The 26,801-nt window shown below is 48.2% G+C and overlaps 1 protein-coding gene across 1 annotated transcript in view; it reads left to right on the top strand.

Annotated features, from left to right (window-relative positions):
• Window positions 1–14,550: 14,550 nt before the first annotated feature.
• The window catches only part of UBL3 (ubiquitin like 3), a 150,431-nt gene continuing 138,180 nt past the window's right edge, over window positions 14,551–26,801 (top strand). Inside the window, exon 1 of the mRNA XM_056561850.1 lies at window positions 14,551–15,123. Coding sequence (XP_056417825.1) covers window positions 15,097–15,123 — 27 coding nt within the window. The 5' untranslated portion in view covers window positions 14,551–15,096. The remainder of the gene's footprint in view (window positions 15,124–26,801) is intronic.

Genomic DNA, 26,801 nt, shown 5'->3' with positions numbered 1-26,801 from the left:
GTCAATAGTGATGGCGCAGGTCCTAGTGCTGAAGGATTTTGGCTGCAGTCAGTGTGAACATAACCTATGACTCAAACTATAGGGACTCGCTAGGGCTAGGCGGTATACCAGTTCATACCGAATACTGAAATTTTTTTGCTGCACGATATGAATTCTTCCCATACCGCAATACCGGTTTGGCCCCTCCCCCTCGGGAATTAATGAATTATCAGCCCAGCGCTGCGCTGTCCCCACATCGGGGAACTAATCCTATGTGACCTGCGAGCGCTGTTTTGCTCCCCCCCAAATTAATTATCAGCCCAGCGCTGCCCAGGGTACTACTCACATGTCACCCACATGCGCTGCCCTCCTCCTCCTGCTTGTTGCAGCCGCCGGTGCCGACACTCTATACCAGTGGTCTCCAACCTGAGGACCTTCAGATGTTGCAAAACTACAACTCCCAGCATGCCCGGACAGCCGCTGGGAGTTATAGTTTTGCAAAATCTGGAGGTCCGCAGGTTGGAGACCACTGCTCTATGCTGTGTGGTATCCCTATGCCCGGGCTGCAAGAAATAAACAAAATAAACTTTAACTCACCTCCTGTTGGTCCGGTACCGACCTCACTTGTTTCGTGGGGACGGGAACGTCGGACAGCAGTCAGCCTATCACCTGCTGCAGCGATGTTCCGCCTCGGCCGGTGATAGGCTGAGCCCACTGTCATGTAAGAAGCCAGCTCCTTACATGCCAGTGGGCTCAGCCTATCACCGGCCAAGGCGGAACATCGCTGCGGCCAATCATAGGCTGACGGCTGTACGACGTTCCCGTCCCCAGGAAACAAGTGAGGTCGGTACCGGACCAATGGGAGGTGAGTTAAAGTTTATTTTGTTTATTTCTTGCAGCCCGGGCATAGGGATACTGCACAATATAGAGTGCCAGCGCCAGTAGGACGAGGAGGGCAGCGCTTGTGGGTGATATGTGAGTATTTACCCCAATGGGGATGTGGGCTGATAATTAATATGGGGGGGGGGGGCTAGGAAATACCGTTATATACCGTGGAACCGCCAAAAGTTTAAAAAACACCGTGATACACACATTTGGTCATACCGCCCAGTCCTAGGGCTCGCTATGGCTGACATTTTATGTGGGGGCACTTTGTCTTGTTTTGTTTATGGAGTACTCTGTAGCAGCACTGTTTATTAGGGCATCTCTGTTCATTCTGCCACAATGTGACGGCAACTATTTATGTGGGTTCTGACAAAGTGACAAGGTACATGGGGACCCTTTGTGGCTGGCCTAGATTATGGGGGATTCTGTGGCAGCACTGTATACGGGGGCAGTCTGGCACTATTTATGGGGGCATGGTGGTATATGACTAAACCATGAAACTATTTGTGAAGACTCTCTATGGGAGATCTATCTAGTTGTCTTAGGGCCCATTCACAGGTACAGGGTTTGCTGCCATGATCAATGCAACTCAATGACAGAAAACAGCATCAAGTTAGCAGCAGATACTGTACATGTGAATTTATGAGGGACTTTTGTGTCTGATATGATTTAAGGGGCACCTCTGTCACTGACATGATATATAGGGGTACACTGTGGCTACAACAACAAAGAAGTGGTCTCAAATGGCAGGAGGTGCTTAACCCCAAATGCAGTTGTGCATATATAGTGGGGGAGCAGATCCTGCCCTTGTAGTCCGTTGCTAGGGGCGATCCCCAGCATAAAAATGCATACAATGGAGGATGCCTGCAGCGGACTACAAGTGCCACAATAGCATCCTCTACCAGATAAACGGTGTGGATGTGTAACAATTAGAATACAATACAGGAATTTAGGTGCACTGTTGTGGTAGATGTATACAGTGACATTGGCTATCCCTCAACACTGATGTTAAAATTGAGACATTCGCCAGTGTATCCTTAGATGAAGGACACACCAGAGCCCGCACACCAACGCCAAGGTTTCTCAAATGGCATGGGAGCTAGCACTAACCTACCTGTGCGTGATAAGCAAAAACCAGGGGCCAGTGGGCAATTACAGCAGCACTAGGCCGACATGCAGCCTGCTCCCAGTTACCTCCAGTGTGACTGAGCACACATACAATGGGAGGAGGGAGAGAGGCTACAAGTCCCACCCAAGTTGGCTGATATAGGCGCCGGCCTCACAGGTGCAACCTTAATGCTGCCTTAATAGTGATCAAGGCGCATTAAATGTGGAGTTTATACACCTCCAAGGTTAAGATTTAAACAACAAAGACGTGGTCTCAAATGGCAGGAGGTGCTAAACCCCAAATGCAGTTGTGCACTTATACTGGGGGAGCAGATCCTGCCCTTGTATTCCGTTGCTAAGGGCGATCCCCAGCATAAAAATGCATACAATGGAGGATGCCTGCAACAGACTACAAGTGCCACAATGGCATCTTCCACCAGATAGACGGTGTGGATGTGTAACAATTAGGATACAATACAGAAATTTAGGTGCATTACTGTGGTAGATATATACAATGAAATTTCTGTATTGTATTATTCTAATTGTTACACATCCACTCCGTTTATCTGGTAGAGGATGCCATTGTGGTACTTGTAGTCCGCTGCAGGCATCCTCCATTATATGCATTTTTATGCTGGGGATAGCCCCAAGCAACAGACTACAAGGGCAGAATCTGCTCCCCCAGGATTTCTATACATCTACCACAGTACCCTGTGGCTAACAACCTTTTGGGGGTCCTCTGTGGCTGATACCTTTATGTGGGTAGTCTGTGGTTGACATGGTTGGGGAGCCCTCTGTGACTGACATGGTTTATTGGGGGACCGCTGTGGCTGACACAGTTTACTGGGACATTCTTAGACAGACAAATTTTATATGGGCCCTCTGTGGCTGACATGGTTTATGGGGCCCCTCTGTGGCTGACATGATTTAAGAGGGCACTCTGTGGCTGAAACAGTTTCTGGGGCCTCACTGTGGCTGACACCCTTTATGGGGTACTCTGTTAATGATACAGTTCATGGGGGCCCTCTGTGACTTATACAGTTTATGGGGGCTCTCTGTGACAGGTACAGTTCATGAGGGCCCTCTGTGACTGACATAGTTTATGGGGGTCCTCTGTGACTGACACAGTTTATGGGGGTCCTCTGTGACTGACACAGTTCATGAGGGCCCTCTGTGACTGACATAGTTTATGGGGGCCCTCTGTGGCTGACACAGTTTATGGGGGTCCTCTGTGACTGACACAGTTTATGGGGGCCCTCTGTGGCTGACACAATTTATGGGGGCTCTCTGTGACTAACAGTTTATGGGGGCTCTCTGTGACTGACACAGTTTATGGGGGTCCTCTGTGGCTGACAATTTATGGGGGTCCTCTGTGGCTGACACAGTTTATGGGGGCCCTCTGTGGCTGACATAGTTAATGGGGGCTCTCTGTGGCTGACACTGTTTATGGGGGTCCTCTGTGACTGACACAGTTTATGGGGGCTCTCTGACTGACACTGTTTATGGGGGCTCTCTGTGACTGACACTGTTTATGGGGGCTCTCTGTGACTGACACAGTTTATGGGGGCTCTCTGTGACTGACACAGTTTATGGGGGCTCTCTGTGTCTGACACAGTTTATGGGGGCTCTCTGGGACTGGTACAGTTTATGGGGGCTCTCTGTGACTGACACTGTTTATGGTGCCCTCTGTCACAGGTACAGTTTATGGAGGCCCTCTGTCACAGGTACAGTTTATGGAGGCCCTCTGTCACTGGTACAGTTTATGAGGCCCTCTGTGACTGACAGTTTATGGGGGTCTTCTGTGGCTGACAGTTTATGGGGGTCCTCTGTGACTGACACAGTTTATGGGGGCCCTCTGTGACTGACACAATTTATGGGGGCTCTCTGGGACTGGTACAGTTTATGGGGGCTCTCTGTGACTGACACTGTTTATGTAACAAGAAAAAGGCAAAAGTTGGGCCGTTGGTGGCGCTGGTCCTGATGAAAAGAAAGCTCTGTAGACCCTTCTCAGTGTCTAAATGTGGTTTTATTAGCACAGAAAGCAACGCGTTTCTGGTCCGAACTGGACCCTTCGTCTGGCAGTGTGCATACAACATAGTGAACAGATGCGGTTAAAATACATTCCTTACGCAACCATAAAGGTTACGTTCATTTGGCAATTCACAGACATGGTTTACGCAAGTAGCGTGGGTAAGTAGAACATCTGTAGCTGGAACTCGGTCCCGTACGAGTGCATTACTATATCTGCACTAGCCGGCCAGGGCGTCAGTAGCTTACAAGGGCAATCTGATATATGTATGTGTAGGGATTGCCTTACTGGGAAATAGTATCGGCCGGAGATTGATATCCTTTTTAGTTACTGCGGCTGAGGGAGTAAGGCTGATTTGGTAAGCGTAGCTAGAGATGCTCCTGATAGGTCAGGGGGCGGAGACCTATGTCCTGTGCGTATCACTCTGACTATTGAGCTGTCAGAACCCTTAGCGATATGGAGCGGTGGCGGAGTTGAGAAGGGGCGGATCTACAAAGGTACTGTACCAGTGCGGGTGAGTCTGCTATCGCACAGCGGGGCGATATGCAGCGGTAGTGGAGTAGAAAAAGGGCGGACCTTTGTTGGAAACGGGGCGATATGCAGCGGTATTGGAAAGGGGGCGATATACATCGGGGCGATATGCGGCAGTGGCAGTGTTGAAAGGGGCGGACCAGTGTTGGAAGAAAATGACACAGAAAAGGGGCGGACCTATTTTGGAACATATACATCGGGGCGATATGCGGCAGTGGCAGTGTTGAAAAGGGGCGGACCAGTGTTGGAAGAAATGACACAGAAAAGGGGCGGACCTATTTAGGAACATGTACATCGGGGCGATATGCGGCAGTGGCAGTGTTGAAAAGGGGCGGACCAGTGTTGGAAGAAAATGACACAGAAAAGGGGCGGACCTATTTTGGAAAAACTAGAAGGGTAGTGTGGCCGGCTTGATTAGAGGAACTATCACGGATTAGGGTAGAAGAGTAGTGTGACCGGCTAGATGTGCTGTGAGGCACCTAGCTAGGTGGACAATGGTTAGAATCTACTGGGTAGGGTATGCAGCAGCCGTATGAGGTATGTGGTATGGTAGAGATGGGGACAGTATTTTTAGCCCCTATTGGGAAAAAATATATATATGTATTGCCTGGGGTAGGGGAGGGTGGGAATGGTAGTATCCCAGGTTACTCAGGTATGCCGTATGTAGGGCTGTTAGCATATAATACAGTGTGTACAGTATACCGTGTGAGGTATGTAGGACTGTCAGTAGTTGGTGTGGCATACTGGTGATGTGTGAAAGTAGGGATTGAAGGAGCAGGCAGTATTTTAAAGTATTATTTAGGGTGTGTAATAAGGATTACACAAGGATAGTTTCAGAGACTTCGTTGAGTCCAGTAGGCTGGAGAGATCCACACTTGAAAATCCAGAAGACTTCTAATCTCTTCAGTATTTCAAATCTATTCGAACGGGATTTAGGAACATGATCAACAGGGGTAACATTGAAAGGTTTAGCAATCCCTTTGTGGGCCAAGGCACAGTGCCTGGAAAGTCCATGTAAAAGGAATCCGGTCCTTATATTAAACCTGTGCTTATTTATCCTGCTGCGTAACTTTTGAGTAGTCCGCCCAATGTACTGCAGGCCGCAGCAGCATTCAATCAGGTAGATGACAAATTCCGACTCACAGGTAAGATGGTATTTTATCTGGAGGATTTCGTCCGAGGTTTTTGAGCGGAATTCTTGACGGTTATGCATAATTTCAGCACAGCATAGACATCTGGTTTTTCCGCATCTATAACTACCTGGTTTTCCTTTTTGAGTTGGTCTTGGTTGTAGTTGTCTGAGCTGGCTTGGAGCAAGGAGGTTTTTGATGGTGGGGGCCCTACGGAACGTGACTCCTGGATGTTCAGGTAGATTATCACAGAGAAGTTTGTCACTCTCAAGGATGTGCCAGTGTTGTTGGAGAATTTTCTTGATATGATTTGAGGTTGAACTGTAGGTGGTGATAAAGTTGAGTTCCCAATTCTTGGTGGTGGTTCTTTTTGTCTTCGGTTTAAGACAGTCCTCTTGTGTCAGATTTTTTGTTTTTTCGTAGGCGTCAGATAGTAGTTTCGGGGGGTATTTTTTGGCCGTGAATCTTTTCTTGAGTATCCCAGCCTGAGTGCAGAAATCTTTTTGGTTAGAGCAGTTTTTCCTTATTCTCTTGTATTGAGAGTAGGGAATATTCTCAAGCCACTTCTTATGATGCCCACTGGAGAAGTCAATATAGCTGTTAGTATCGACTTTTTTGAAAAAGGTAGAGGTGACGAATTTGCTGTGATCATGTGATATGATCAGGTCTAGGAACTCAATGGATGTATTGCTGGTATGTATGGTAAACTAAGACTATGACAGAACTTTTCAATTCTCTGGAACAACTACTTAAGACAGAACTCCAGCATCAGGTAGATGTTTCTTTCCTCCACATCTATCTGACTGAGAAAATCACCCCGAGGGGACTTAGACTAACGTTCAAACCCACTTTTGTTGACGACGAAGTGTATTCTCAAGAATGGTACAAATTAATGGACAATAGTACTTTTAATATGCTGTGTATGCTTGTTGAGAAAAGACAAAAACTGTGCATTGATGCCAATTCTCATATAGAGGAAACTGTGGGAAAACTCAAAAAATTCCGTCTGCACCATGATTTCCTCTATATTAACCACAACCAAACTAGAAACTGAGATCATAGATAAAAAAGTCAAAAAACTAAATAGGGATAGGGGCGATTACCTAAGGGGAGACCCTTGGGATTGGAGAGAGAATACATCTCTATCCAACAAACCGCCTGACAACCAGTATCCATCAGAGGAAGTTTGCCAACATCCCATTGCCAACCCTACCCAGGCCACATCAAAAACATACAGTGCCACTACCATGTACTCAAAAAACACACACAACAAAAATCATAAAAATCATAACCCTAGAGACAGACTCCACTCTAGAACTCATTCTCACAAAAAAGAAGGACATACAAAATCCTTTTTAAATAGCAACTTTAAAAGAAAAAGGGAAACATCTGACATCAATGAGCAACAATCAAAACAACTGAAAACGACAAAAATGGAACCTACTATCCAAAAGGAGACCGCTGGTGCGCTAGTGTCCTCCGACAAGGAACCTGCCACTATTAACAACAGCGACAAAGAGGGAACTGGGGAGATAAAAACCCCTGAGAAGCAAGATATTAATACTAACCTCCAATGTGAAACTGTAACACCGGAACAATCGCATACACCAATGCTGAAGCTTTTACAAGCCGGACTTAGTTTCAAGAAAAAATATGAAGCCATCCTTCAAAAGAATGAAATAGCCAGCACGAGCTCCCCGACAAATTTGAATACCACTTTGGATAGAAGCATAAATAGCCCAAACAACACCATCAACCAACTGCTGGACCTTTCAGTCTATGACTTTCCAGACCCCACCAGCACTCTAATACCGAATCAGGACCTAAATATCGTTGTGGTGGATAACACTGGAAACCAGTCCACACTGGTTCCCTTCCTAAAGAGTGCAACAACTACCAATATGTCTATAAATCCGGATCACCATCCGACACCTCTCGGCACCACAGAACCCTGCCAAGAGTCCATTCCTTTTTTAGAGGTTGGCCAGGACTGCCATCCACCTCCTCCTCGGACACCCATGGCCCCCATCTTCGAACCTCGGAAACCTCAGACAAAGACACAAAAAAGAAAAAAAGAATTAGAGGGAGCAGAGGAGGTAAAAAGAGGAAGAATACAGCATTAACTGCTGATCCCTCTAATACCACAGAAGAAACAGTACAGATTTTCAACCTATCTCAATACAAGTTGAATCCTTATGAGATATCCCTCCTAAAACGAGGACTCTCATTCTGCCCAACATACCAGTCAGATCAGTTCCAACTTTTTCTGGACCTTCAGAGATTTATACGCAAACTCACCCTCAAGAGGCATTTTAACATCTTGAAGAACAAGAATACGATACATCAAGCCTCCACCTCCTGCGACCAGAGCAATGATGATCCAATAAAACACCAATCGGTGCGTGCCCCCTCTACTTTCTACCCCATCCAATCCCAAGGTCATCAAATCAATACCTTCTATGAACTGGTATCCCAGGAGCTAAAATCACTTCCCAAAAACAAGAGGAGACCATCCACCCGCTCCAATTTGAACAAAGAGGAACTACAGGCATTAAAAGGTCTCCAGAAAAACCACGATCTAGTTTTTCGGTCAGCAGATAAAGGAGGAGGCTTGGTTATTCTTGATCTCCCGCAATACCAGGAGGAGGCCATGCGTATTCTATCCGACCATGAGTTCTATGGGAAGACATCCATAGATCCCTTCCCAAAAATACAAAAAGGGCTCACATCACTCTTCCAGAGGGCCCTGGATGATAGGATCCTCAATAAACAAGAACACCAATTCCTTACTGTCAATAATCAGAATAAACCCTACTTCTACTACTTACCAAAAATACACAAGTCATTGGAAAAACCGCCAGGTAGACCCATCATCGCCTGCACTAGCTCACCCACCAGTAACCTTGCCCACTTTATCGATCTATACCTGCAGAAATATGTTGTAAACCTTCAGAGTTTTCTCCGGGACTCCACTCAACTCATACAACAGCTCTCCTCCATTCCATGGGATTCCTCCTACACCATGGTCACCTGTGATGTCACGTCGCTATACACCAATATTGACCATCAACTTGGACTGAAGGCTGTGGAATTTTTTCTCACTGAAGATAAAGAAATTACCACACCCCAGAGAGAGTTCCTATTGGAAGGTCTCCAGTTTATACTGGAAAACAACTTCTTTCTGTATGACGGCGGAATATACCATCAACAGAAGGGCACCGCTATGGGGGCCAAGGTGGCGCCGGCCTACGCCAATCTATTTATGGGGGCGTTTGAAATGGAACATATATGGGGCCACAGCAACATCATGGAGAACATCATTCTCTATCGGAGGTACATCGATGACCTAATTTTCATCTGGCGAGGTCCAGAAACATCTACCAACTACCTCTTAGAACACCTAAATGCAAACCACTGGGGTATTACCTTCACCATACATACCAGCAATACATCCATTGAGTTCCTAGACCTGATCATATCACATGATCACAGCAAATTCGTCACCTCTACCTTTTTCAAAAAAGTCGATACTAACAGCTATATTGACTTCTCCAGTGGGCATCATAAGAAGTGGCTTGAGAATATTCCCTACTCTCAATACAAGAGAATAAGGAAAAACTGCTCTAACCAAAAAGATTTCTGCACTCAGGCTGGGATACTCAAGAAAAGATTCACGGCCAAAAAATACCCCCCGAAACTACTATCTGACGCCTACGAAAAAACAAAAAATCTGACACAAGAGGACTGTCTTAAACCGAAGACAAAAAGAACCACCACCAAGAATTGGGAACTCAACTTTATCACCACCTACAGTTCAACCTCAAATCATATCAAGAAAATTCTCCAACAACACTGGCACATCCTTGAGAGTGACAAACTTCTCTGTGATAATCTACCTGAACATCCAGGAGTCACGTTCCGTAGGGCCCCCACCATCAAAAACCTCCTTGCTCCAAGCCAGCTCAGACAACTACAACCAAGACCAACTCAAAAAGGAAAACCAGGTAGTTATAGATGCGGAAAAACCAGATGTCTATGCTGTGCTGAAATTATGCATAACCGTCAAGAATTCCGCTCAAAAACCTCGGACGAAATCCTCCAGATAAAATACCATCTTACCTGTGAGTCGGAATTTGTCATCTACCTGATTGAATGCTGCTGCGGCCTGCAGTACATTGGGCGGACTACTCAAAAGTTACGCAGCAGGATAAATAAGCACAGGTTTAATATAAGGACCGGATTCCTTTTACATGGACTTTCCAGGCACTGTGCCTTGGCCCACAAAGGGATTGCTAAACCTTTCAATGTTACCCCTGTTGATCATGTTCCTAAATCCCGTTCGAATAGATTTGAAATACTGAAGAGATTAGAAGTCTTCTGGATTTTCAAGTGTGGATCTCTCCAGCCTACTGGACTCAACGAAGTCTCTGAAACTATCCTTGTGTAATCCTTATTACACACCCTAAATAATACTTTAAAATACTGCCTGCTCCTTCAATCCCTACTTTCACACATCACCAGTATGCCACACCAACTACTGACAGTCCTACATACCTCACACGGTATACTGTACACACTGTATTATATGCTAACAGCCCTACATACGGCATACCTGAGTAACCTGGGATACTACCATTCCCACCCTCCCCTACCCCAGGCAATACATATATATATTTTTTCCCAATAGGGGCTAAAAATACTGTCCCCATCTCTACCATACCACATACCTCATACGGCTGCTGCATACCCTACCCAGTAGATTCTAACCATTGTCCACCTAGCTAGGTGCCTCACAGCACATCTAGCCGGTCACACTACTCTTCTACCCTAATCCGTGATAGTTCCTCTAATCAAGCCGGCCACACTACCCTTCTAGTTTTTCCAAAATAGGTCCGCCCCTTTTCTGTGTCATTTTCTTCCAACACTGGTCCGCCCCTTTTCAACACTGCCACTGCCGCATATCGCCCCGATGTACATGTTCCTAAATAGGTCCGCCCCTTTTCTGTGTCATTTCTTCCAACACTGGTCCGCCCCTTTTCAACACTGCCACTGCCGCATATCGCCCCGATGTATATGTTCCAAAATAGGTCCGCCCCTTTTCTGTGTCATTTTCTTCCAACACTGGTCCGCCCCTTTCAACACTGCCACTGCCGCATATCGCCCCGATGTATATCGCCCCCTTTCCAATACCGCTGCATATCGCCCCGTTTCCAACAAAGGTCCGCCCTTTTTCTACTCCACTACCGCTGCATATCGCCCCGCTGTGCGATAGCAGACTCACCCGCACTGGTACAGTACCTTTGTAGATCCGCCCCTTCTCAACTCCGCCACCGCTCCATATCGCTAAGGGTTCTGACAGCTCAATAGTCAGAGTGATACGCACGGGACATAGGTCTCCGCCCCCTGACCTATCAGGAGCATCTCTAGCTACGCTTACCAAATCAGCCTTACTCCCTCAGCCGCAGTAACTAAAAAGGATATCAATCTCCGGCCGATACTATTTCCCAGTAAGGCAATCCCTACACATACATATATCAGATTGCCCTTGTAAGCTACTGACGCCCTGGCCGGCTAGTGCAGATATAGTAATGCACTCGTACGGGACCGAGTTCCAGCTACAGATGTTCTACTTACCCACGCTACTTGCGTAAACCATGTCTGTGAATTGCCAAATGAACGTAACCTTTATGGTTGCGTAAGGAATGTATTTTAACCGCATCTGTTCACTATGTTGTATGCACACTGCCAGACGAAGGGTCCAGTTCGGACCAGAAACGCGTTGCTTTCTGTGCTAATAAAACCACATTTAGACACTGAGAAGGGTCTACAGAGCTTTCTTTACATCAGGACCAGCGGCACCAACGGCCCAACTTTTGCCTTTTTCTTGTTATTTACACTGCTGGGACATCACCTTTGCTCCAGAGGACCGTGGCTGCAGACCTGAGACATCACCTAAGGCTATCACAGATGTTGTGCTCTCAGCACAACGAAAATAGGTGAGTGTTACAACTTAAATTGTTTTCATCTCACCTATAAACATCCTTCACTAGGGGCGCATATCCCTGTTTTTTTCTTCTACTTTCTATATGACACTGTTTATGGTGCTCTCTGTCATTGGTACATTTTATGGAGGCCCTCTGCCACTGGTACAGTTTATGGGGGCCCTCTGTGACTGACAGTTTATGGGGGTCTTCTGTGACTGACACAGTTTATGGGGGCCCTCTGTGGCTGACACAGTTTATGGGGGTCCTCTGTGACTGGTACAGTTTATGGGGGCTCTCTGTGACTGACACAGTTTATGGGGGTCCTCTGTGACTGGTACAGTTTATGGGGGCTCTCTGTGACTGACACTGTTTATGGTGCTCTCTGTCACTGGTACAGTTTATGGGGGCTCTCTGTGACTGACACTGTTTATGGTGCTCTCTGTCACTGGTACAGTTTATGGAGGCTCTCTGTGACTGACACAGTTTATGGGGGCCCTCTGTAGCTTACACAGTTTATGGGAGCTACCTGTGACTGACACAGTTTATGGGGGCTCTCTGTGACTGACATAATTTATGGGGGCTCTCTGTGACTGAAACAGTTTATGAGGGCTCTCTGGGACTGGTACAGTTTATGGAGGCTCTCTGTGACTGGCGCTGTTTATGGTGCTCTCTGCCACTGGTACAGTTTATGGGGGCCCTCTTTGACTGACAGTTTATGGGGGCTCTCTGTGACTGACACAGTTTATGGGGGCCCTCTGGGACTGAAACGGTTTATGGGGGCCCTCTGTGACTTATACAGTTTATAGGGGGACAGTTTATGGGGGCCCTCTGTGATTGACAGTTTATGGGGGCTCTCTGTGACTGGCACAGTTTATGGAGGCCCTCTGTGACTGGTACAGTTTATGGGGGTCTTCTGTGACTGACACAGTTTATGGGGGCCCTCTGTGGCTGACACAGTTTATGGGGGTCCTCTGTGACAGGTACAGTTTATGGGGGCTCTCTGTGACTGACACTGTTTATGGTGCTCTCTGTCACTGGTACAATTTATGGAGGCCCTCTGTCACTGGTACAGTTTATGGGGGCTCTCTGTGACTGACACTGTTTATGGGGGCTCTCTGTGGCTGACACTGACACAGTTTATGGGGGTCCTCTGTGACACAGTTTATGGGGGTCCTCTGTGACTGACACTGTTTATGGGGGCTCTCTGTGACTGACACAGTTTATGGCGGCTCTCTGTGACTGACACAGTTTATGGGGGTCCTCTGTGGCTGACACTGTTTATGGGGGCCCTCTGTGGCTGACACTGTTTATGGGGGTCCTCTGTGGCTGACACAGTTTATGGGGGTCCTCTGTGACTGGCAGAGTTTATGGGGGCTCTCTGTCACTGGTACAGTTTATGGGGGCTCTCTGTAACTGACACAGTTTATGGGGGCCCTCTGTGACTGACACCGTTTATGGGGGCCCTCTGTGACTGACACCGTTTATGGGGGCCCTCTGTGACTGACACAGTTTATGGGGGCTCTCTGTGACTAACACAGTTTATGGGGGCTCTCTGTGACTAACACAGTTAATGGGGGCTCTCTGTGACTGGTACAGTTTATGAGGGCCCTCTATGACTGACACTGTTTATGGGGGCTGTCTGTGGCTGACACAGTTTATGGGGCTCTCTGTGACTGACACAGTTTATGGGGGCTCTCTGTGGCTGACACAGTTTATGGGGGCCCTCTGTGGCTGACACAGTTTATGGGGGTCCTCTGTGGCTGACACAGTTTATGGGGGTCCTCTGTGGCTGACACAATTTATGGGGGCTCTCTGTGACTAACAGTTTATGGGGGCTCTCTGTGACTGACACAGTTTATGGGGGTCCTCTGTGACTGACAATTTATGGGGGTCCTCTGTGGCTGACACAGTTTATGGGGGTCCTCTGTGGCTGACACAGTTTATGGGGGTCCTCTGTGGCTGACACAGTTTATGGGGGCTCTCTGTGACTAACAGTTTATGGGGGCTCTCTGTGGCTGACACAGTTTATGGGGGCCCTCTGTGGCTGACAGTTTATGGGGGTCCTCTGTGGCTGACACAATTTATGGGGGCTCTCTGTGACTAACAGTTTATGGGGGCTCTCTGTGACTGACAGTTTATGGGGGTCCTCTGTGGCTGACAATTTATGGGGGTCCTCTGTGGCTGACACAGTTTATGGGGGTCCTCTGTGGCTGACACAGTTTATGGGGTCCTCTGTGGCTGACACAATTTATGGGGGCTCTCTGTGACTAACAGTTTATGGGGGCTCTCTGTGACTGACACAGTTTATGGGGGTCCTCTGTGGCTGACAGTTTATGGGGGTCCTCTGTGGCTGACACAGTTTATGGGGGTCCTCTGTGGCTCACATAGTTTATGGTGTACAACCAGCTATGTTGGCACTTTTGGCAGTGGCTGTGCTCATAGAAACAAATAATTTGTTTTGTACGCTGGCTGTGCGGGCATGCTGCTGGGAGATGTAGTTTTGCAACAGCTGGAGGCACAGTGGTTGGGAAACAGTGATCCACACAGTAATCCCTGAATGTTGTCACCTACGCCCCAAACTATTGAAGCTGTCCATACACTGCGCAGAGTTGACTCCAGCTGTTGCAAAACTACAACTCCCAGCATGCCTGGACAGCCGCAGGCTGTCCAGGCATGCTGGGAGTTGTAGTTTTGCAACAGCTGGAGGCACCCTGGTTGGGAAACCACTGGCAGACACTCGCCTTCTCACTTTTCCTATAGAAGATGATGTCACGACTGACCTACAGGGGTCTCCTCCTGCTCACTAAATACAACACTCCCACAAATCACAGCTACAGACTACATCTCCAAAGCAGCCAACCGGCGACGCATGCGCACTGAAGGGAAAAAAAAAAAGTCTTCCTTCGGCGGATTTTAATGCGGTGGGCGTGGCCAAAAGATCCCCACAGCTAAGCCCCTCCCCGTTCTCCGCGGCCGCCATGTTTATGCCAGAGAGACGATGACAGGAAGGAGAAGCTTATGATCGCTGCGCCGGCTGCGCGACTAAGACCGCACGGACTGAAGACGCAGCGGCGGGATACGGAGCCGAGCTGAGGACGCGGTTTGTCGGTGCTCCGTCCTCTCCGGTGACAGAGGCTGCTCGGTGGTCGGGAGGGGGTGACGCAGTTTCCGGGGATGAGGCAGTGAAGGGCTCCGGAGCGGCTGTGTCTGCCTATAGCGCTCCCTCCTCCCTGTGCGGTATTTATAGGTCGGACAAGGAGTTATTTGTCTTATTAACCCCTCACCCCCCGAAGGGAAACTTTACCTCGCAGCAGGGGGAGGGCAGCTTGTACCCGTTCCTGCACCTACCCCCCATGCCAAGGCTGCCCCCTGGATATTACACAATCCCTGGGAAGTATCACTCTCATCATCCGCAAGTTCCTCTGCCCTGAGCTCGTCAGCCATCGCCAAGATGTCAAACCCTGTGCCAGTGGATATGGTAAGATGCCAGCAGCCTGGTGCCATGCTTCTAGTGTTTACCAATATAGCGCCTTGTATTGGTGCCCATCTGTATAGTGCTTGGGCACAGCCTGGCATGGAGCACTGGGCTTGTACTGACCTTTACTAATAGGGCATCTCTCCTCTGCACCAGGCTGTGCCCTCTCATGGTTGGCATCATCATTCACTTTACCGTGGTGTTCATTGCCTATAGGACTGATCATGCATGTAGCGCCAACATATTCTGCAGCGGTGTACACTGAATGTTTAGGACAGTGTTTCCCAAACAGGGTGCCTCCAGCTGTTGCAAAACTACAACTCCCAGCATGCCCGGACAGCCGTTGGCTGTCCGGGCATGCTGGGAGTTGTAGTTTTGCAGCAGCTGGAGGCACCCTGGTTGGGAAACACTGGTTTAGGATCTAGTTGTATATGAAATGTATATTATATATACCACCAACATATTCTGCAGCGGAGTACACTGAATATTTAGGACAGTGTTTCCCAACCAGGGAGCCTCCAGCTGTTGCAAAACTACAACTCCCAGCATGCTGGGAGTTGTAGTTTTGCAACAGCTGGAGGCACCCTTGTTAGGAAACACTGGTTTAGGATCTAGTTGTATAAGAAATGTGTGTGTATGTGTATATATATATATATATATATATATATATATATATATATATATAATCGCCAACATATTCTGCAGTGGTGTACACTGAATATTTAGGACAGTGTTTTCCAACCAGGGTGCCTCCAGCTGTTGCAAAACTACAACTCCCAGCATGCTCGGACAGCCGTTGGCTGTTCTAGCATGTTGGGTGTTGTAGTTTTGCAATAGCTGGAGGCCCCCTGGTTGGGAAACACTGGTTTAGGATCTAGTTATATATGAAATGTATATTATATATATATATATATAGCGGCAACATATTCTGCAGCGTTGTACACTGAATGTTTAGGATATAGTTGTATATTAGAATGTATACTATATATAGTGCCAACATATTCTGCAGCGTTGTACACTGAATGTTTAGGATATAGTTGTATATTAGAATGTATACTATATATAGTGCCAACATATTCTGCAGCGTTGTACACTGAATGTTTAGGATATAGTTGTATATTAGAATGTATACTATATATAGTGCCAACATATTCTGCAGCGTTGTACACTGAATGTTCAGGATATAGTTGTATATAGAATGTATACTATATATAGCGCCAACATATTCTGCAGCGGTGTACGTTGAATGTTCAGGTTATAGTTGTGTGTATATATACTCTATATAGCGGCAGCATATTTTGCAGCAGTGTACGTTGAACGTTCATGTCTTTCCGTGTATAGAAGTATATAATGTGTATACTTACATAGCGCCAACATATTCTGCAGCGATGTACATTGAATGTTCATGACTTTCAGAGTACATAGGATATAGGTGTATATAGAATGTAATGATTGTTCCCAATCAGTCTTACAAAAGCTGTTGGAAAAAAACTACAACTCTCAGCAGGCCCAGACAGCCTTTAGCTCTCGGAACATGCTGGGAGTTGTTGTTTTGCAACAGCTGGAGGCACCCTGCTTATTAAACACTGATGTTATAAGGTGCAGATTGAACGTCCATGGCCTTTCCTATGTAGGTGTATATAGATGTATACTCATTGCTGGTTGCCCGGTCGCCATTACTTCTATCACATTGACCTTTCCTGAGATGGCATCCCTGGGCACCGTGCCTCTCCATACATGGACTGCGTCTTTGTCCTATATTAATATTAGTATTATTGCTTAGTGAAAGGTATCAGTGCTATTGTCTTGTTGGTGGTCTTCCTTATGGGAAGGATCCAGAAGCTGAGACCCCCACTGACACTATGACATATTGATAGATGTGCTTCTTTACATCAGTCCCAATGGGGGCTCCTAATCTAATCTCCTTCACATATACATGAGCTGACTTATCTGTGTGTGTGTGTGTGTGTGTGTGTATGTATATATATATATATATATATATATATATATATATATATATATATACACACACACATACTAGAGAGAGAGAGAGAGAGAGAGAGAGGGGGGGGACGAGAGAGAGAGAGAGAGAGGGGGGGGGACGAGAGAGAGAGAGAGGGGGGGACGAGAGAGGGGGGGACGAGAGAGAGAGGGGGGGGACGAGAGAGAGGGACGAGAGAGAGAGGGGGGGACGAGAGAGGGGGGGGACGAGAGAGAGGGACGAGAGAGAGAGAGAGAGAGGGGGGGGACGAGAGAGAGAGGGGGGGGGCGAGAGAGGGGGGGGACGAGAGAGGGGGGGGACGAGAGAGGGGGGGACGAGAGAGAGAGGGGGGGGGGACGAGAGAGGGGGGGGACGAGAGAGGGGGGGGGGACGAGAGAGAGAGAGTGGGGGGGGGACGAGAGAGAGAGAGTGGGGGGGGGGGGCGAGAGAGGGGGACGAGAGAGAGAGAGAGGGGGACGAGAGAGAGAGAGGGGGGGGGGACGAGAGAGAGAGAGAGGGGGGGGACGAGAGAGAGAGAGGGGGGGACGAGAGAGAGAGAGGGGGGGGACGAGAGAGAGAGAGAGGGGGGGGACGAGAGAGAGAGAGAGGGGGGGACGAGAGAGAGAGAGGGGGGGACGAGAGAGAGAGAGGGGGGGGACGAGAGAGAGAGAGGGGGGGGACGAGAGAGAGAGGGGGGGGGACGAGAGAGGGGGGGGGGGACGAGAGAGAGAGAGGGGGGGACGAGAGAGAGAGAGAGAGAGAGAGAGGGGGGGACGAGAGAGGGGGGGGACGAGAGAGGGGGACGAGAGAGAGAGAGTGGGGGGGGGACGAGAGAGAGAGAGGGGGGGACGAGAGAGGGGGACGAGAGAGAGAGAGGGGGGGAAGAGAGAGAGAGAGAGAGAGAGAGGGGGGGGGGGACGAGAGAGGGGGGGGGGACGAGAGAGGGGGGGGACGAGAGAGAGAGAGAGAGAGAGAGAGAGAGGGGGGACAAGAGAGGGGGGGGACGAGAGAGAGAGAGGGGGGGGACGAGAGAGAGAGAGGGGGGGGACGAGAGAGAGAGAGGGGAGGACGAGAGAGAGAGAGAGGGGGGGGACGAGAGAGAGAGAGAGGGGGGGGACGAGAGAGAGAGAGAGAGAGAGAGAGGGGGGGGGACGAGAGAGAGAGAGAGAGAGAGAGAGGGGGGGGACGAGAGAGAGAGAGAGAGAGAGAGAGAGAGAGGGGGGGACGAGAGAGAGAGAGTGGGGGACGAGAGAGAGAGAGAGAGAGAGAGGGGGGGGACGAGAGAGAGAGAGAGAGAGGTGGGGGACGAGAGAGAGAGAGAGAGAGGGGGGGGACGAGAGAGAGAGAGAGAGAGGGGGGGGACGAGAGAGAGAGAGAGGGGGGGACGAGAGAGAGAGAGAGGGGGGGACGAGAGAGAGAGAGAGGGGGGGACGAGAGAGAGAGAGAGAGGGGGGGACGAGAGAGAGAGAGAGAGGGGGGGACGAGAGAGAGAGAGAGGGGGGGGACGAGAGAGAGAGAGAGGGGGGGACGAGAGAGAGAGAGGGGGGGACGAGAGAGAGAGAGAGAGGGGGGGACGAGAGAGAGAGAGAGAGAGAGGGGGGGGGGACGAGAGAGAGAGAGAGAGAGAGAGAGGGGGGGGACGAGAGAGAGAGAGAGGGGGGGGACGAGAGAGAGAGAGGGGGGGGACGAGAGAGAGAGAGAGGGGGGGGGACGAGAGAGAGAGAGAGAGAGGGGACTAGAGAGAGAGAGAGAGAGAGAGAGAGGGGGGGGACGAGAGAGAGAGGGGACTAGAGAGAGAGAGAGGGGGACAAGAGGGATAGAGACTACAGAGAGACTTCACAGAAAGTGCCTGTCGGATTGCAGCCCTGGACCAAGGGAATACAACGGTGCTACAGCTGCTGCAGAACTACAACTCCCAGTATGCCCTTGCAGCCTGCTTTGATTTAAACATTTGGACCAGAGTATTGCAGGGAAATAGTCCTGGAGGGACATTTATAAATCTTTGCTTATGTATTCTTTTTTTTTTAGTAATTTTTTCCTTACTTTTTTTGCTTATGTGTGACTTACCGTATTTATAAACTGCTTTCAGCCTGTTGATAATTTTCTTTCACGTAAGCAATTTTTCCTTTTTTTCTTTGGTAGTAGCTTTTTCTGCTCCATGTTTGAGCTGGAGTAAATTCAGTCAATTTTTAACCCTGTTGAGACTTTTTTTTGCGCAGTTGCGACTGTCGCAGTGGATAAATACCTGACTAAAGCAAATCCATTTTGAAAAATTTACTACGTAAGCAAGTTTGAATTTTCTTGCTTTTCTTGTTCTTCATGCAAATTGTCGCCCGAAAACACACGTAGTCGCAGTTGCGACAATTATAGTAACGAAAACCTGACTAAACCCGTTGCTAAATGTCCATCCTGATCTCTAACTTTCCCTCTACACCAGTATTTTAAAATCTATGGCCCTACAGCAGTTGCAGAACTACAGCTCCCAGCATTCCCTAAGAGTCAAGCCCTGGACTCCACTATTGTACGGGAATAGTATTGATCTCTAAATCTTCTAATATACCAATGCTTTGAAACCTGCACACTTCAGCTGTTGCAGAACTACAACTCCAAGCATGCCCTGGCAGCCAAATGAGCTTCAAACCATGGACACCAGTACTGCAATGGTGCAAGGGAATTGTTTTATTACCTTCCCCTTACAACAGTGGCTTCTATTCTTTGGCCTTCCAGCTGTTGCAAAACTACAACTCTCAGCATGCCCAGACTGCCTGCTCAGATTTGAACCCTGGAGCTCAGTTTTGCTGGGAATAATACTGATCTCTGACCGTTCCCCTTCATCAATGGCCATGGGTTAAAGACCATTGATGTAAAGGAAGCATCAGTGATCAGTACTATTCCCTACAATACTGGGCTCCAGGGTTCAAATCTGAGCAGGTAGTCCAGGCTTGCTGGGAGTTGTAGTTTTGCAACAACTGCAGAGATTGGAAACCCTAGTGTAAAGGGAATTTCGGGGAGTACAGTTTTCTTGCAGTACTGAGGCCCATAGTTTGAAGCTGAGCAGGCTGTCAGGGCATGCTTGGAGTTGTAGTTCTGCAGCAGCTGCAGAATTACAGGTTCCAAAGCATTGGTGTAGACCAGTGTTTCCTAAACAGGGTGCCTCCAGCTGTTGCAAAACTACATCTCCCAGCATGTCCGGACAGCCGAAGGCTGTCCGGGCATGCTGGGAGATGTAGTTTTGCAACAGCTGGAGGCACCCTGGTTTGGAAACACTGGTGTAGAGGGAGACTTTGAGATCAGTACTTTTTCCTGCTGGGGAAATGCTAGGGTACAGGGCTTGAATCTGATCAGTCAGTAAGGGCATGCTGGGAGTTGTAGTTTTGCAACAGCTGGAGGCACCCTGATTTGGAAACACTGGTGTAGAGGGAGACTTTTTGAGATCAGTACTTTTTCCTGCTGGGGTACAGGGATTGAATCTGATCAGTCAGTAACGGCATGCTGGGAGTTGTAGTTTTGCAACAGCTGCAGGGCCACAGGTTGGAAATAACTTCTCTACTGGATGAAAACCAACACGTCGCTGCCGTTTAACACTATTTGTGTGACAAAACTAAAACTCCCAGCATGCCCTGATTAAAACTCTGGACCCCAGTATTACAGTTCTGTTTGTATTAATCGCTAATCTCTCTTCTACCCCAGTGGTTTGCAACTCATGGCCCTGCGACTAAACTACAACTCTTAGAGCCAGCTTGGATTTGGACCCTGGACCCTAGTACCTATTGCTGACCCTTCATCTATAGCGGCAGTTTTCAGTTTGTTCAGCTGTTTCAGAACTATAACCCCCAGCATGCCTTGATAGCCGAAGGGAGTTGTGGTTTTGCAACGACAGCCACTACTTTACTTGACCAAAACTTTCCTGTGTTATAAACACTGCTGCGGTTTTATTACTGTGTGTAGGTCCGCAGCTATGTGAAGTGTATATATCCGTATGAGGGTAGGTGTGGGAAGCTGTTTGGCATGTGGTTTGACCCCATGGCGGTGCCCTATAAATACTCTCCAGCGGGTGCCTGATGCAGCATCTGTCACACAATCTGTGGGGAAGTGAAATCCGCTGTACACTCATAGCGCGACCTGTCAGCAGTTCCTACGCTTTTAGGTTTGTCATCCTTCACGTATCAGCAGTTTGTATCTGCAGTTCTGATCTCCGAAATCTCTTCACATGTGGTTGATAAAGTTTCGTATTTGCACTCGCAGTCTTTTACTGTAAAATACAGGGCGACAATCTGTGGGAATGTGATGAAGCCAGATACCGTACGGATGTGGCGGTCTAAAGGGTGCGATAGGAAACGCCGGTCCTTGCCGGTAACGCTGCATCTTACCTAACACTGATATAATGATGTCATCGGTCTCCCCTTAAGGGTACGTTCACACGTACAGGTGATGCGCAGGATTTGTAACTGCAGATTAGAAGCTGTGCTCAGTCATTTAGTTTACATTGAAATCTGCAGCAGAAAATCCTGCGCATCAAATCTGCACAGAATACTGTACGTGGGAATAGACCATAAGGGTACGTTCACACGGGCGGATTTTTTTGCAGGTTTCCCGCTGCGTATTTGAAAGTGGGCGGGATTTTCCGCAGGCGGAATTTACGCTGCGGAAAATCCGCCACAGACCCTACAGACTTCAATGGGACTTGAGGCAGATTTTCCGCAGCGTAGATTCCACTGCGGAAAATCTGCTGCGGACAGCCGAGAAGAGCCCGCCCCCTTTCAAATACGCAGCAGGAAACCCTTAAAAAAAATCCTCCCGTGTGAACGTACCCTAAGGGTACGTTCACACGAGCGGATTTTTGCAGCGGATTTTGCTGCGGATCCGCAGCTGAAGGACCGTCTGTATTCTGCCTTCACATGTACCTGCACCTACGTGCAGACACACTGAAGCGATGTGCGAGTGGCCGCGCATGCATGGTGTCTCACACACATCGCAGCCGCTCCCCCTGCTCAATGAGCTTGGCTGAGAGCTGCCGCGAAGTGCAAGTATACTGCGCATGCACGCGGTGACTCGCACATCGCACTGTGTCTGCACGTAGTGGCATATTGCCGCTCCAAGCAGGCACATGTAAAGGCAGAATACAGAAGGTCCTTCAGCGGCGGATCTGCAGTGTAAAATACGCTGAAAATCTGCTTGTGTGAACGTACCCTTAGGGGGTATTATCTGCATATTGCTCTTTGTTCACAAAGCAGCATCCTGTGACCTGCTTAAAGGAATACTCCGGTAGAGAAAAAAAAATAATAATTTAAATCAACTGGTATCAGAAAGCTAAACAGATTTGTAAATGACTTCTATTAAAAAGTATTTTCCCTTCCAGTACTTATTAGCAGCTGTATGCTACAGAGGAAATCCTTTTCTTTTTGCTGACACCTGATGCCCGTATCAGGAACTGTCCCGAGCAGTAGAAAATACCCATTGCAAACCTATGCTACTCTGGACAGTTCCTGACACGGACAGAGGTGTCAGCAGAGAGCACTGTGGACAAGACAAAAAGGAAATTAAAAAAGAAAAGCATTTCCTCTGTAGCATACAGCTGCTAAAAAGTACTGGAAGGGTAAAGATTTTTTAATAGAAGTAATTTACAAATCTGTTTAACTTTCTGGCACCAGTTGATTAAAAAAATAATGTTTTCCACTGGAGATCCCCTTTTAAGTAGCCTTCAGTTTCTGCATTGGCCGTAGATGCACAGTAACATGGCGGCATTCCTGTGGAGATTCCCACATAGTAAGGATGGAAGGTGGCCAGCAAGATAATTTCCTTTATGTTAGAATTAATACAAAATGCTAGGGTGGGTGATGGGCGTATAGTTACCCCACCATTGCTGTGTTAATAAAAAAATGAATAGTAACCTGGTGTCCCCATAGCTGTTTTGGATTAACATCAGCCATATTTTATACCAGAGAAGTGGTCTCCAAACTGTGGATCTCCAGATGTTGCAACACTTTACCCTGCCTACCCCCAGTGCCATACTGGTCCCTCTGCAGCCCTGGTTCTTCCCCTGCTTCCCCGCCACTCGTCTCTTCATCCTGCTTGTAAGACAACTTCTTCGGACCAGGACCTTCCCGCTCAGCCAATCATTGGCAGAGACTGGACACCGCTACTTGCAGTGATTGACTGTGCAGGCAGGTCCTGCTCTGAATATTCGTTTTAATGCAGGACAAAGTGGCGGCGGAGCAGAAGAAGAGCTGGAGCTGCAGTGGTACCTGCATGGGACTGGGGGTAGGTAAGTATAGGTTTTCTATTTTTTTTTTTTTGCCAAGCATTAAATTCTATTTTTTTTTCTTACAGTACCAGACTACCACTTTTAAAGGGGTTCTTAGAATTAAGAAAATATGACTACTTTCTTTCAGAAACAGCTGTAACACTTTCTATGGGTTGTATGTGACATTGAAGCTAAGCGTTATTGAAATGAATAGGGATGAGATGCAATACCACAAACAACCTGTGGACAGGAGCGGCACGGTTTTTAACGGGAAAAACGGCACCTTTAAAGGGGTTATCCAGGAAAAAAACTTTATTTTATATATCAACTGGCTCCAGAAAGTTAAACAGATTTGTAAATGACTTCTATTAAAAAATCTTAATCCTTTTCAGTACATATGAGCTTCTGAATTTGAGTTGTTCTTTTCTGCTCTCTGATGACACGTGTCTTGGGAACCGCCCAGTTTAGAAGCAAATCCCCATAGCAAACCTCTTCTAAACTGGGCGGTTCCCAAGACAAGCAGCGATGTCAGCAGAGAGCACTGTTGCCAGACAGAAAAGAACAACTCAACTTCAGCAGCTGATAATTATTGGAAGGATTAATATTTTTTTTAATAGACGTAATTTACAAATCTATACCACAAAACAAGACAATAACATGGGGAGAGCACTCAAGGTGCTGTATCACCTTATACTGCAGGCAGCAAGGTCCTCGGTGACCTTTTATCAAAGTCTCCTGTGGGGTGCACGTACAAAAGTGTAAAGCATCAAATATGGAACAACCAAAGAACACGTAGGTGCACTAACCGCAAAGCAGAGACTGGCCGGAAGAAGCGCCAGGCCTAGTCTCCGAGCGCCACACTTCACCAGCGCCCATGCCGTGATCCGGTGTCCCTTTATGACTTCAAGACCCGACAGTCTCTGCTTTGCGGTGAGTGCACCTACATGTTCTTTAGTTGTCCCATAATTTACAAATCTGTTTAAAGGGGTACTCCGGTGGTCAACGTGTTTTTTCCGTTTTTTTGACTTACCCTATTTGTTTTGTTTCATTTCTATTCTGATTGTTTAGCCTACTCTATTTCCATTCTTTGTTGTCTTTTTATCCCCCACTTTGTTTTCCTATCTTTGCTCCCATTTCCTGTTTCTTGCTGTGCTGAAAACTACAAATCCCAGCATGCCTCATGCCTTGCTGGTTTGGGGTGGCTCCTTTTTTATTTTTTTGTTCCGCCCTTTACCCATCCTACTATTTTCCCGGGTCGGCCCCCTTATACACAGCACACTAATATAATCAGCCTTTGTTGGGATATACTGTCATACACACACAAAAGGGACTACAACTCCCAGCATGTGTCATTCAGGAGTCTTCAGTCTGTGGTATAACACCAGCATGCTGCCTCTGTAGTCTCCTGGGGGTTGTAGTTCACCACACCTCTATAGGTCAAACACCAGTGTTTCCCAACCAGGGTGCCTCCAGGTGTTGCAAAACTACAACTCCCAGCATGCCCTGACAGCCTTTGGGCATGCTAGGAGTTGTAGTTTTGCAACAGCTGGAGGCACACTGGTTGGGAAACACTGGTGTAACATGATGTGTATGCTGAATAGGCTAGGACAGTGTTTCTCAACCAGTGTACCCCAAGCTGTTGCAAAACTACAACTCCCAGCATGCCCAAAGTCTGTCAGGGCATGCTGGGAGTTGTAGTTTTGCAACAGCTGGAGGCACACTGGTTTGTAAACACTAGCATATACACACACACACACAACAGGGACTACAACTCCCAGCATGTGTCATTCAGGAGTCCCCCCCCCCCCCCCCCCCCTTCCCCCTTCACATATAGGGGGAGATTTATCAAAACCTGTGCAGAGGAAAACTTGCCCAGTTGCCCATAGCAACCAATCAGATCGCTGCTTTCATTTTTATGAAGGCCTGTGAAAAATGAAAGAAGCGATCTGATCGGTTGCTATGGGCAACTGGGCAAGTTTTCCTCTGCACAGGTTTTGATAAATCTCCCCCATAGAGATCATTCCCAGTATGAGACTTATTCCCCTGCAGTCCATACATCCCCAGCCCTGCACCTTGTCATCCTCCCCTTCAGATAACACTTATCTTCTCTGTAAGCTATTTTAATGCACTTTTATAGTTTCACTCAGATTTTCCTGGCTCCTGAATGGCATGTTTTCCTGATTTTTGTGTGATATCAGAGGGGGGGGGATGCAGCATCTATATGGTAACTCCATGACAGGCCATGGGGGGCTCTATAGATTAGGGTTTCCCAACCATTGCGCCTCCAGCTGTTGCAATACTACAGGCTTTGCAGTTGTAGTTTTGCAAAGCCTGTAGTAGGGATCGACCGATATCGTTTTTTTTTTTAGGGCCGATACCGATAATCGGTGGAGGTTAGGGCCGATAGCCGATAACTTATACCCATATTCCGGTATAAGTTATCGGCTATTTATCCCCCTGCGACACCGCTGCAGATCATTGATTTAAAGCGGGCGCTTTAAATCAATGCACTGCAGTGGCTTTTGCGGTGCCATAGGCCGCCGCCGCTTCCACCCGCTTCTCTCCCCCTACCTGTCAGGGTGGTCCAGGCCATCCTTCCTTCCTGTAGTGTCCGGCGCCATTCCTGGTGGAGGGTGAATCGGTCTGGGCTGTCCTTCTCCGGAGGTCCTCTTCTCCACTCCGGGCAGGCTCCGGCCTAGTAACGCAGCATAGACGCCACTGCGCAGTGACGCCCGTGCGCAGCGACGCACCTGACGTCACGGCGTAGCGATGTCTATGCAGCGTACTAGGCCGGAGCCTGCCCGGAGTGGAGAAGATGACCCCCGGAGAAGGACAGCCCAGACCGATTCACCCTCCACCAGGAATGGCGCCGGACACTACAGAAAGGAAGGATGGCCCGGACCACCCCCATTACGGGTAAGTTTAATTTTTTTTTTATTGACTCGGAGGGTGGGGGAGGGGCCCGACCGGTATAGCGGTATGGGCAAAAATCCATACCGGTATACCGCCCAGCACTACGGTGGGGGTGCGACGCGGTGCGGTGAGTTGCGGCGGGTCGGGGGGGGGGGGGCGCATTATCGGCTTATCGGCTTATCGGCAAGGTAATTGCTGATACCGATAATTAGAGATGAGCGAACTTACAGTAAATTAGATTCGTCACAAACTTCTCGGCTCGGCAGTTGATGACTTTAGCCTGCATACATTAGTTCAGCTTACAGGTGCTCCGGTGGGCTGGAAAAGGTGGATACAGTCCTAGGAGACTCTTTCCTAGGACTGTATCCACCTTTTCCAGCCCATCGGAGCACCTGAAGGCTGAACTAATTTATGCAGGAAAAGTCATCAACTGCCGAGCCGAGAAGTTCATGACGAATCTAATTTACTGTAAGTTCGCTCATCTCTACCAATAATGCCCAAAATTGTGATTATTGGCCATACCGATAATCGGTCGATCCCTAG

Source organism: Hyla sarda, chromosome 2 (genome assembly GCF_029499605.1).
Source record: "Hyla sarda isolate aHylSar1 chromosome 2, aHylSar1.hap1, whole genome shotgun sequence".
Taxonomy (NCBI): domain Eukaryota; kingdom Metazoa; phylum Chordata; class Amphibia; order Anura; family Hylidae; genus Hyla; species Hyla sarda.
Note: the sequence above shows the minus strand (reverse complement) of the source record. Positions and strands in the feature narration are given on the sequence as shown.